Source organism: Oncorhynchus keta, chromosome 14, assembly GCF_023373465.1.
Source record: "Oncorhynchus keta strain PuntledgeMale-10-30-2019 chromosome 14, Oket_V2, whole genome shotgun sequence".
In the NCBI taxonomy this organism is placed as follows: domain Eukaryota; kingdom Metazoa; phylum Chordata; class Actinopteri; order Salmoniformes; family Salmonidae; genus Oncorhynchus; species Oncorhynchus keta.
The window spans coordinates 30,464,908-30,476,621 of NC_068434.1; the positions used below are offsets into that span (position 1 = coordinate 30,464,908).

Sequence of the window (11,714 nt, forward strand, 5' to 3'; positions counted from 1 at the left end):
GACACAAGCGCCAAACAATTTAAGTACCAGGAGACATGTCTCTTGTCTGTAAAATAAATACCTTCAGCAGATGGGGAAAATAATCTCTAGAAATTCACCAAAGACACTTTGGGAGACAGTGAATTCACAGCACATTGTTTATTACGATGACAACTGAGATATGCTCTTCCACACAAAATATTCATGCCTATTCTGTTCTGAATGTTGTCATATTTGTAGAAATAAACTACCCAGAGGATGGTGTAATCAGATCTTGATGTAATCAGAATATATTGATTGGATTTAATTAGGCTACACATCTAGCCTGGGTTATAAATGAAGGACCCCTACAACCATAGCCAACGTTTGGGGGGCGGGGGTAGTGCAGCTCAGCTAAACCTAGGGTATGGCAAAGCAGGGTGTGTTGAAATACACCTGCCAGTTGAAGCTCATTCACTGTACTTATACACAATTTTAAAACAATATAATGCTATTTGGAGAACAGCAAAAAAAAAAAAAAGTCCCCAACATTATCACGTCAATATTAGGTTTAAATGTCTGTGAAATGGCATGTACAATGCACTACTCAACCTCATACATATGCTCCACAGACTGGGGAACAGAGCAACATTAAGTAATAGATGCATAATACACGCTATCCAGGCCGACATTGACACTATGCCAGAAAAATCCTGCACATGCATTGAAATAAAAGGCATACATAGAAAGAATTACTTAGGCCTACGATCGACAAGGACAAAGACAAACAACTCGACCAGGGAATTATGAAAAACCTACACCTTAAGGCAGTGTTCGTGATTCAGCACCGCTGAATGGACAGTGCCTTGATACAGGTAGGCATAGTGGAGCTCCGTGGGGTGTGGCTGAATGGACAGCGTCTCTGTCTATTAGCCAGGTAGAATTAGGCTATTCAGTTTGTGGGCAGTTAGACATTTCCTGGGCAGAGTTGAGTAGCCTACAATGCTTATATGAAAATCATAACTGGCAGATCTTTATAAATTGTAGGATCAATTGTAAATTGTCACTCATTTGAAAAAGATTGCAGACCCCCTGCTATATAAAGTCACCCTTGCAGACCCCCTGCTATATAAAGTCACCCTTGCAGACCCCCTGCTATATAAAGTCACCCTTGCAGACCCCCTGCTATATAAAGTCACCCTTGCAGACCCCCTGCTATATAAAGTCACCCTTGCAGACCCCCTGCTATATAAAGTCACCCTTGTGGAACGGCACATACAGTGTACTATGACAGTGTCATTGTCTGATGGACTTATCACCATTCCTTCTAATGTCTGTACCCAGCTCATTTTTGTATTTGCCTGTCTGCATTAAATCGCCAGGGAAGGGAAACATCTGGGTGCCCAATATACACAAAAACAGCCCTACATCCACACTATAGCTAAATAATTAGCAATATTTAATGACGTTTTTCCAGCAAGAATGATCAGTTAATTCAGGAAGATGGACAAGCAAGAGCGAGAGGTGGAAATGCATTACAGCAGAGGCAGGTAGGCTTCAGGTAGGGATGCAGGCAGAGGATTATGATGTACAGAAGTTTACATACACCGTAGCCAAATATATTTAACCCCAGTTTTCACAATTCCTGACGTTTAATCCGAGTAAAGATTCCCTGTCTTAGGTTCGTTAGGATCACCACTTTATTTTAAGAATGTGAAATGTCAGAATAATAGTAGAGAGTGATTTATTTCAGCTTTTATTTCTTTCATCACATTCCCAGTGGGTCAGAAGTTTACATACACTCAATTAGTATTTGGTAGCATTGCCTTTAAATTGTTGAACTTGGATCAAACGTTTTGGGTAGCCTTCCACAAGCTTCCCACAATAAGTTGGGCGAATTTTGGCCCATTCCTCCTGACAGAGCTGGTGTAACTGAGTCAGGTGTGTAAGGCCTCCTTGCTCGCACACGCTTTTTCAGTTCTGCCAACACATTTTCTATAGGGTTGAGGTCAGGGCTTTTTGATGGCCACTCCAATACCGTGACTTTGTTGTCCTTAAGCAATTTTGCCACAACTTTGGAAGTATGCTTGGGGTCACTGTCCATTTGGAAGACCCATTTGCAACCAAGCATAAACTGATGTCTTGAGATGTTGCTTCAATATATCCACATAATTTTCCATCCTTGTGATGCCATCTATTTTGTGAAGTGCACCAGTCCCTCCCTCCTGCAGCAAAGCAGACATGATGCTGCCACCCCTGTGCTTCACGGTAGGGATGGGTGTTCTTTGGCTTGCAAGCCTCCCCTTTTTTACTTCTTAACATAACGATGTTAATTATGGCCAAGCAGTTCTATTTTTATTTTAGCAGACCAGAGGACATTTCTCCAAAAAGTATGATCTTTGTCCCCATGTGCAGTTGCAAACCGTAGTCTGGCTTTTTTATGGCGGTTTTGGAGCAGTGGCTTCTTCCTTGCTGAGCGGCCTTTCAGGTTATGTCGTTATAGGACTCATTTTACTGTGGATATAGATACTTTTGTACCTGTACCTTTTTTTTTTTACATCATTTTCTGGAATTTTCCAAGCTGTTTAAAGGCACTGTCAACTTAGTGCATGTAAACTTCTGACCCACTGGAATTGGGATACAGTGATTTATAAGTGAAATAATGTCTGTAAACAATTGTTGGAAAAAATACTTAGGACATCTACTTTGTGCATGACACAACAAACTTGCAAAAACTATAGTAGGTTAATAAGACATTTGCGGAGTGGTTGAAAAAAATTGTTTTAATGACTCCAACCTAAGTGTATGTAAACTTCCCACTTCAACTGTAGGTACTGCCAGCTATAGCGAGAAGTAAAAAAAGCCCAACTAGATAATCATTTGCATGATCTCAATTATCATTCTGTCACTACATGACAATGCACATTGTTATAGCCTGCAATTGTTATTGTCTTCGAAGCCAAAAACAAGACCTATATTTTTGGAAAATGCTCTTATTCAGTTGTTTATTTTCATACCTATAGGCCTAAATGAAACCAAAATTGCACTAGCCTGCTGGGTGAAAAAATGAAAATAAATTAGGCTTATAAAGCTATCACAACCTATATTTTAATAGCAATAAAACAGCTTTTGGTTTCAAAAAAGGAGGACTCCCCTCCTCCCAATTAAAATGAACCTCTGGCTATCAGATTACAACAAGGCTTACAAGACCAAGTTCAAATGCCAACATCAAATTCAAAGCAATCAGTGTAACCGATGTGAAATGGCTAGCTAGTTAGCAGTGGTGCACGCTAATAGTGTCTCAATTGGCGACCTCACTCGCTTTGAAACCTTGAAGTAGTGGTTCCACTTGCTCTGCAAGGGCCGCGGCTTTTGTGGAGCGATGGGTAACGATGCTTCGTGGGTGTCAGTTGTTGATATGTGCAGAGGGTCCCTGGTTCGAACCCGGGTAGGGGCGAGGGGACGGACTAAAGTTATACTGTTACATCAGCACACTGTCTAAACAGCTTATCGGCAAAGGAAATGGCACTGTCTCTGCCCTCTGCTTTCTAAAAGTGACAGAAAAAGGCGCACAGGCTGCTCTCCAATGCTCTGCATGGTCCTAAAGCCAGCCTTTACAGGTAAACAGCCATTGCAATTTTAAATCAGGATTGGAATGATTTTAGTCTAAGTTTCTTGTTGTTGCCTCTGCTGGAGGGGGGTGCTGAGATTTTCCGGCACGCTAGAGACGGCTATATCGAATCGCTAATGCAGAACTGTTTAAGGCACAGTGCATAATATTGTTTTCTTTTTATTCAGATTTTTCAGGGGGTGCTGCAGCACCCTCACCACCACAACTTCCTACATGCCTACAACCTAGGCTATGGGAGAATATCCATTTGGTAAGAGAAATACCACGTAAACAAACAACAGCCAAGATATATATACAGTACCAGTCAAAGGTTTGGACACACCTACTCATTCAAGAGTTTTTCTTGATTTTTACTATTTTCTACATTGTAGAATAGAAATGAAGACTTCCCAACTATGAAATAAAACATATGGAGTCATGTAGTGACCAGAAAAAGTGTTACATCAAAAAATGGCATTTTATACATTCTTCAAAGTAGCCACCCTTTGAACTTGACAGCTTTGCAAACTCTTGGCATTCTCTCAACCAGCTTCACCTGGAATGCATTTCCAACAGTCTTGAAGGAGTTCCCACATATGGTGAGCACTTGTTGGCTGCTTTTAAAATAATACATACAGTTGAATTCGGAAGTTTGCATAGACTTAGGTTGGAGTCATTAAAGCTTGTTTTTCAACCACTCCACAAATTTCTTGTAAGCAAACTATAGTTTTGGTAAGTCGGTTAGGACATCTACTTTGTGCATGACACAAGGAATTTTTCCAACAATTGTTTACAGGCAGATTATTTCACTGTATCACAATTCCAGTGGGTCAGAAGTTTACATACACTAAGTTGACTGTGCCTTCAAAAAGCTTGGAAAATTCCAGAAAATTATATAATGGCTTTAGAAGCTTCTGATAGGCTAATTTACATAATTTGAGTCAATTGGAGGTGTACCTGTGGATGTATTTCAAGGTCTACCTTCAAACTCAGTGCCTCTTTGCTTGACATCATGGGAAAATCAAAAGAAATCAGCCAAGACCTCAGGAAAAAAATTGTAGACCTCCACAGGTCTGGTTCATCCTTGTGTAACGGATGTGAAATGGCTAGCTTAGTTAGCGGTGCGCGCTAAATAGCGTTTCAATCGGTTACGTCACTTGCTCTGAGACCTTGAAGTAGTAGTTCCCCTTGCTCTGCAAGAGCCGCGGCTTTTGTGGAGCGATGGGTAACGATGCTTTGTGGGTGACTGTTGTTGATGTGTGCAGAAGGACCCTGGTTCGCGCCCGGGTATGGGCGAGGGGACGGTTTAAAATTATACTGTTACATTGATGCCGTTGACCCGGATTACTGGTTGCTGCGGAAAAAGGAGGAAGGTCAAAAGGGGGGTGAGTGTAACGGATGTGAAACGGCTAGCTTAGTTAGCGGTGCGCGCTAAATAGTGTTTCAAACGATTACGTCACTTGCTCTGAGACCTTGAAGTAGTAGTTCCCCTTGCTCTGCAAGGGCCGCGGCTTTTGTGGAGCGATGGGTAACGATGCTTCGAGGGTGACTGTTGTCGATGTGTGCAGGGGGTCCCTGGTTCGCGCCCGGGTATGGGCGAGGGGACGGTTTAAAATTATACTGTTACACAAATTTGAAATTTCCCTGCTAGAGCTGCCTCGGTCAACTGTAAATGCTGTTATTGTAAAGTGGAAACGTCTAGGAGCAATAACGGCTCAGCCACGAAGTGGTTGGCTACACAAGCTCACGGAACGGGACCGCCGAGTGCTGAAATACAAAAACATCATCTGTCCTCGGTTACAACACAAATGACTGAGTTCCAAACGGTCTATGGAAGCAAGAACTGCTCATCGGGAGCTTCATGAAATGGGTTTCCATGGCCGAGCTGGTTCACACAAGCCAAAGATCACTATGTGCAATGCCAAGCGTCGGCTGTAAAGCTGGCAGCCATTAGATTCATGAGCAGTGGAAACGCGTTCTCTGGAGTGATGAATCACACTTCAGCATCTGGCAGTCCGATGGACAAATCTGTGTTTGCCAGAAGAACGCTACCTGCCTTAATGCATAGTGCCAACTGTAAAGTTTGGTGTTGGAGGAGGAATAATGGTGTGGGCCTGTTTTTCATGCTAGTGTCCACATATATTTCGTTGTGTAGTGTATATTTAGAAGATCACATAGGCTCCCAATTAATGTAAACAGAATTGGGATTTAGAGTGGTCAGAACTGGAGATCATACATGAGGATAAAATAGACCAGGTTGTGGACTACATTACAGCACCCCCTCCAGCTGCTTGTTTTCAGTGGTCACATGAACAGCCGGTGAAGTATTAAATGCACGTAATTTTTCGTAATGACAAAACCAAGTGGGTAACACTGGAGCCTCATAACATACTAAAATGCAGCGTTTTTCTTCACGATCAAGGCCTACTTAAGTGAACGTAAGATCGGTAGAAAGGATTATAATAGTTTCAAATGACAGTTCAATAGGTGGTTATTTAGTGCTCTCCAATGGATCTTTATTCTTCCAAGTTAGGCTATAATTCCTTAAAATCTCTTTAAATAGGCTATTCTAAAAATGCCATATTTTTTAACTACACAGAAAGATCATACATCAAAAATACTTTCTATAAAGACATGACACAACTTTTAAACTAATAACATGTTTGCATTATGTTCCAGTAAAAATTCAAAACTTTTTTTTCTTCCATGCCTTTAACATTATACCCTGAGAAATGACATTGTCCTTATTTTATTTCAACGAGTGCCAGCTTTCCACCACTAGCTATGTCAACAGTATGTTATGTTCAACGCGTGAATAAGCTAAACTATGACAATAGGTCAAAAATAAAGAAATATAAAATATCCTTATACCTTTTAAAACTCGATTCACCGCTGTCATCTCCAAATGCATTTCCTTCACTGACCACAAGCTTCCAGACACACAAAAAACATTTCGTGGCATGTTTGAGGTCCACATAAACGAGTTAAATAGCGTTCCAAAATCTTACCAGCTTTACAGGGATCCTTATAGTCGATAACATCTGAAGTGGCAGTAGGCTCCACATAGTAGCTTGTGTCTATTGCTTCTAAATCGATCGCAGATATCATGCAAAGGCAGGGTAGAAGAAACAAACATCTCGTTGTGAGATCCATGATTCGTGAGTGGGGGGTAGGTTACAGCGAAAGACGAAAAATAAGAGATAAAGAAAAGGGGACAGAAGGAGAGAGAGAAAATGGGAGGTTTTGGGGAAATTAGATCTCTCCGGAGGGCGGGTTTAAAATCAGAGCTCAGCCTCTCCACAAAGTCTTGATTATGGGGCAGTGATTCGCTCCCTATTCGTGCTCCGGGCTAGTGCATTTGCCTGCAAACTTCGGTGATCGTGGCACATCATCACGTTGGGATCTATGGAGAGGAGCCACAGCGATGGGACCCCGTACCCACTCGTCTGTAAAATAGTTATTTATCTTAGTCTTTAATTAATTATAATCCCTCAATTTAACAAACATGATTGAATTGTGTAAACACATTTCATTTCAACATGGTCAATACTGGAAAATTAAGAGCAACCAGTCTTATGTTTTTGTGTCCCATGTGTTCCTGTGTATATGAGAAATAAACTTGACTTGATTTGTGTAATTTGAAAGTAAGTAAATCGAAAACCTATCATTACAAAGCTACAAATAACATTTTGTGTTTCATCATCCCAAATGATCACACCCTCTGCTCCCATAGTCAATATAAAGAAAGGCCAATGGAGATGGATTGACACACATGCACACTTTTGCACACACACACTTTTATTCCTGGCTGGCATTGTCATCACTATTCTACTCAGGTGGTTTATAAGACACACAGTTCATCATGTATTTTGTCTGGTTGTAAAGAAACATTAAGCTGTTTATCAAACAGGCTTCCCCCTACCCCAGACACAAGCCAGAACCCTTCCATAGATGTGACTAAGATACCACAGCCTTATTTTCACTTGATGAAATCTATAAATCAGATATCAAACTAACTATGCAATTAGAGACAAAAGGAAATATTCATTTAGAAAAATAAAAAGGGAGCTATAACTCATACTGTGTATCATTAAGAACCAGAGTTAAAACAGTAATGGTTTTTACTGAGTTGAGCGCCACCTGTTGCCAACACATGGAATTATCATATTTTACTTGCAAAGAAATACACAATTTATTTGTAATCTAAAAGTAAACACGAAGGATGACAAAGATTGATTATTTCATTATTAACTGAATTACAAATGACTCGACAGCAAACATGTAAAAGATCAAAAATAAAATGATCAATTGTGCAAACTCAATGTAGACAATTCAAAGTTTGCAAAAACATGTAGATCAGTCTGCAAAGACAGTTGAGTTAGCGTTTGATTTGTCATTGCTGAGTTAGCATTTGATTTGTCAGGTGTCTCATCCCAGTGATTTAGGAGTGAACAGGATGGAGCTGTGTTGACTAAATACAAGTGGCATTTTGACACAAAGATCCTGATCAAATGTGGCCTGAATCATTTCTCAGTAAGTGGGGGTCTCACTCAGTAAGCGTCGGAAGCAACCAAGCAAATTTGTCAGTTTTGGAGATGTAAAATACACTACATGGCCAAAAGTATGTGGAAACCCCTTTCAAATGAGTGGATTCGGCTATTTTAGCCACACCCGTTGCTGACAGGTGTTTAAAATCGAGCACACAGACATGCAATCTCCATAGACAATCATTGGCAGTAGAATGGCCCGTACTGAAGAGCTCAGTGACTTTCAACGTGGCACCATCATAAGATGCCCTGATAGAGCTTCCCCGGTCAACTGTAAGTGACTTTATTGTGAAGTGGAAATGTCTAGAAGCAATAACGGCTCAGACGCGAAGTGGTAGGCCGCACAAGCTCATAGAACTGGACCGCCGAGTGCTGAAGAGCATACAAATCGTCTGTCCTCGGTTGCAATACTCAATAAAAAATCGAATCAAATGTTAATTGATCACATACACGTTTAGCAGATGTTATTGCGGGTGTAGCGAAATGCTTGTGTTCCTAGCTCCAACAGTGCAGTAGTATCTATCTAACAATTCAAAACAATACACAAATCTAAAGCCGAGTTCCAAACTGCCTCTGGAAGCAACGTCAGCACAATAACTGTTCATCAGGAGCTTCATGAAATGGGTTTCTATGGCCAAGCAGCTGCACACAAGCCTAAGATCACCATGCACAATGGTAAGTATTGGCTGGAGTGGTGTAAAGTGCACCGTCATTGGACTCTGGAGCAGTGAAAACATGTTCTCTGGAGTAATGAATCATACTTCACCATCTGGCAGTCCGACGGACGAATCTGGGTATGGCGGATGCCAGGAGAATGCTATCTGCCCAAATGCAGTGACAACTGTAAAGTTTGGTGGAGGAATAATGGTCAGGGGCTGTTTTTCATGGTTCGGGCTAGGCCCCTTAGTTCCAGTGAAGGGAAATCTTAACGATACAGCATACAATGACATTCTATAAGATTCTGTGCTTCCGACTTTGTGGCAAAAGTTTGGGGAAGGTCCTCTCCTGTTTCAGTATTACAATGCCACCGTGCACAAAGTGAGGTCCATACAGAAATGCTTGGTCGAGATCGGTGTGGAAGAACTTCACTGGTCTGCACAGAGCCCTGATCTCAACCCCATTGAACACCTTTGGGATGAATTGGAACGTCGACTGCGAGCCAGGCCTAATTGCCAAACATCAGTGCACAACCTCACTAATGCTCTTGTGGCTGAATGGAAACAAGTTTCCCCAGCAATGTTCTGACATCTAGTGGAAAGCCTTCCCAGAAGAGTGGAGGCTGTTATAGCAGCAAAGTGGGAACCAACTCCATATTAATGCCCATGATTTTGGAATGAGATGTTCGACGAGCAGGTGTCCACATACAAAGCTTAATGTAGAAAGTGTGTTTGAGACAAACACTTGCAGCCCACATTATAGATTACCCATGTGGCATTGTGGTAGGAGTGAAACATGGATTGCCTGAAGGAATAAATATGACCATGAACTGTGGGGAAGTTAGCCAGAAACTGCTGTTGGACTATCTTCAGGACTGGCTTACTTATCCCCTGTTTATCACAGACAAAGCTGGGCGTATATAAGAGCGAAAACATACTCTCTCCTCTATATTGTCTGACTGTGTGTAATGAAGACACAGTGCAGAAGAATAACGTATGAAGATAATGATGTGGTTGTTCAATGCTTCACTACTTGCCAATGAAGAGTTATTCAAACTTACATGAAAATCAAAATGATGGTGAACCTCTGTGATAACAATCACATCCTCTCACCTCGCTCTTGTTCCATTTAAAAGTAAAATGTTTGATCTGTAAATACATATTTACAACACAGGAGTAGTCCACCTATTAATAAATGCGAACAATGTCCCACACATATTTTTGAAACATCTTGCCAGGCCAAAAAGCTTTATATAATTCCTCCCATGAGATAGAGGTCAAATTATAAATTAATTGACCCAACTGGAGTCAAACAAAGTTACAGAACAAAGCATACAGAAAATAATTGTTAGGGCTATCCTTTTCAACGATGCTGAGGATTACAAAATGTGACAAAATACCTTCAATAACGTAAGCCCTCAACTCTCAACGTATGGCAGTTGGGTTGATGGAGAGTGCCTGTAGCAGAATGGAGACTCATCCACTACACAGCTAGTCATCTCAAACCATGGGGAATGAATCCTTTACGCAATGCAGTGTTCCTCTGCTGCATTGGGGTGGGAGTAGACGTAAGGGCAGGGGGTACATAACTCATATCTACATATCTGAATAGTCAGATCATAGCCCCGTTCAGGATGATGGCATCACATTTGGCATCTGGCATGATTCAGTCATCACGATCATCATTAGGTCATCACTGAAAAAGAGGATATACAGTGTACAAAACATTAAGAACACCTGCTCTTTTCGTGACAGACTAACCAAGTGGATCCAGGTGAAAATTATGATCCTTCTATGATGTCACTTGTTAAATCCACTTCCATCTGTGTATGAAGGGGAGGAGACACATTAAAGAAGGATTTTTAAGCCTTGAGACATGGATTGTGTATGTGCCATTCACAGGGTGATGGGCAAGACAAAATATTTAAGTGCCTTTGAACAGTAGTAGGTACCATGGTAGTAGGTACCAGCTGCACCGTTTTGAGTGTGTCAAGAATCAAATCAAAGTTTATTTGTCACGTGCACCTGAATACAACAGGTGTAGGCCTTACAGTGAAATGCTTACTTACAGGCTCTAACCAATGGGTGCGGAAAAAAAGGTGTGTGGGTGTGTGTGTAGGTAAGTAAAGAAATAAAACATTTGAAAAAAGGGTAGCAAGGCTATATACAGACACCTGTTAGTCAGGCTTATTGAAGAAGTATGTACATGTAGGTATCGTTAAAGTGACTGCATATATGATGAACAGAGATTAGCAGAGCGTAAAACGAGGGGTTGGCGGGTGGTGGGACCCAATGCAGATAGCCCGAGCAGCCAATGTGCGGGAGCACTGGTTGGTCAGGCCAATTTAGGTAGTATGTACATGAATGTATAGTTAAAGTGACTATGCATATAAGATAAACAGAGAGTAGCAGCAGCATGGTAAAATAGGGGTGGGACGTCGACGGCGAGCCAGGAGGCACACAATGCAAATAGTCCGGGTAACCATTTGGTTACCTGTTCAGGAGTCCTATGGCTTGGGGGTAAAAACTGTCGAGAAGCCTTTTTGTCTTAGACTTGGCACTCCGGTACCGCTTGTCATGTGGTAGTAGAGAGAACAGTCTATGACTGGGGTGGCTGGGGTCTTTTACAATTTTTAGGGCCTTCCTCTGACACCGCCTGGTGTAGAGGTCCTGGATGGCAGGCAGCTTAGCCCCAGTGATGTACTGGGTCGTACGCACTACCCTCTGAAGTGCCTTGCGGTCGGAGGTAGAGCAATTGCCGTGCAAAGCAGTGATACAACCGGTCAGGATGCTCTTGATGTTGCAGCTGTAGAACCTTTTGAGGATCTCAGGACCCATGCCAAATCATTTTAGTTTTCTGAGGCTTTGTCGTGCCCTCTTCACGGCTGTCTTAATAATAATAATAATATATGCCATTTAGCAGACGCTTTTATCCAAAGCGAC

The 11,714-nt window shown here is 41.7% G+C and overlaps 1 protein-coding gene across 1 annotated transcript in view; it reads right to left on the bottom strand.

Annotated features, from left to right (window-relative positions):
- LOC118393191 (bone morphogenetic protein 1-like) overlaps window positions 1-6,881 on the bottom strand; it is a 57,476-nt gene extending 50,595 nt beyond the window's left edge. The window contains exon 1 of the mRNA XM_035785609.2: window positions 6,577-6,881. Coding sequence (XP_035641502.1) covers window positions 6,577-6,721 — 145 coding nt within the window. The 5' untranslated portion in view covers window positions 6,722-6,881. The remainder of the gene's footprint in view (window positions 1-6,576) is intronic.
- Between the last annotated feature and the right edge of the window lie 4,833 nt (window positions 6,882-11,714).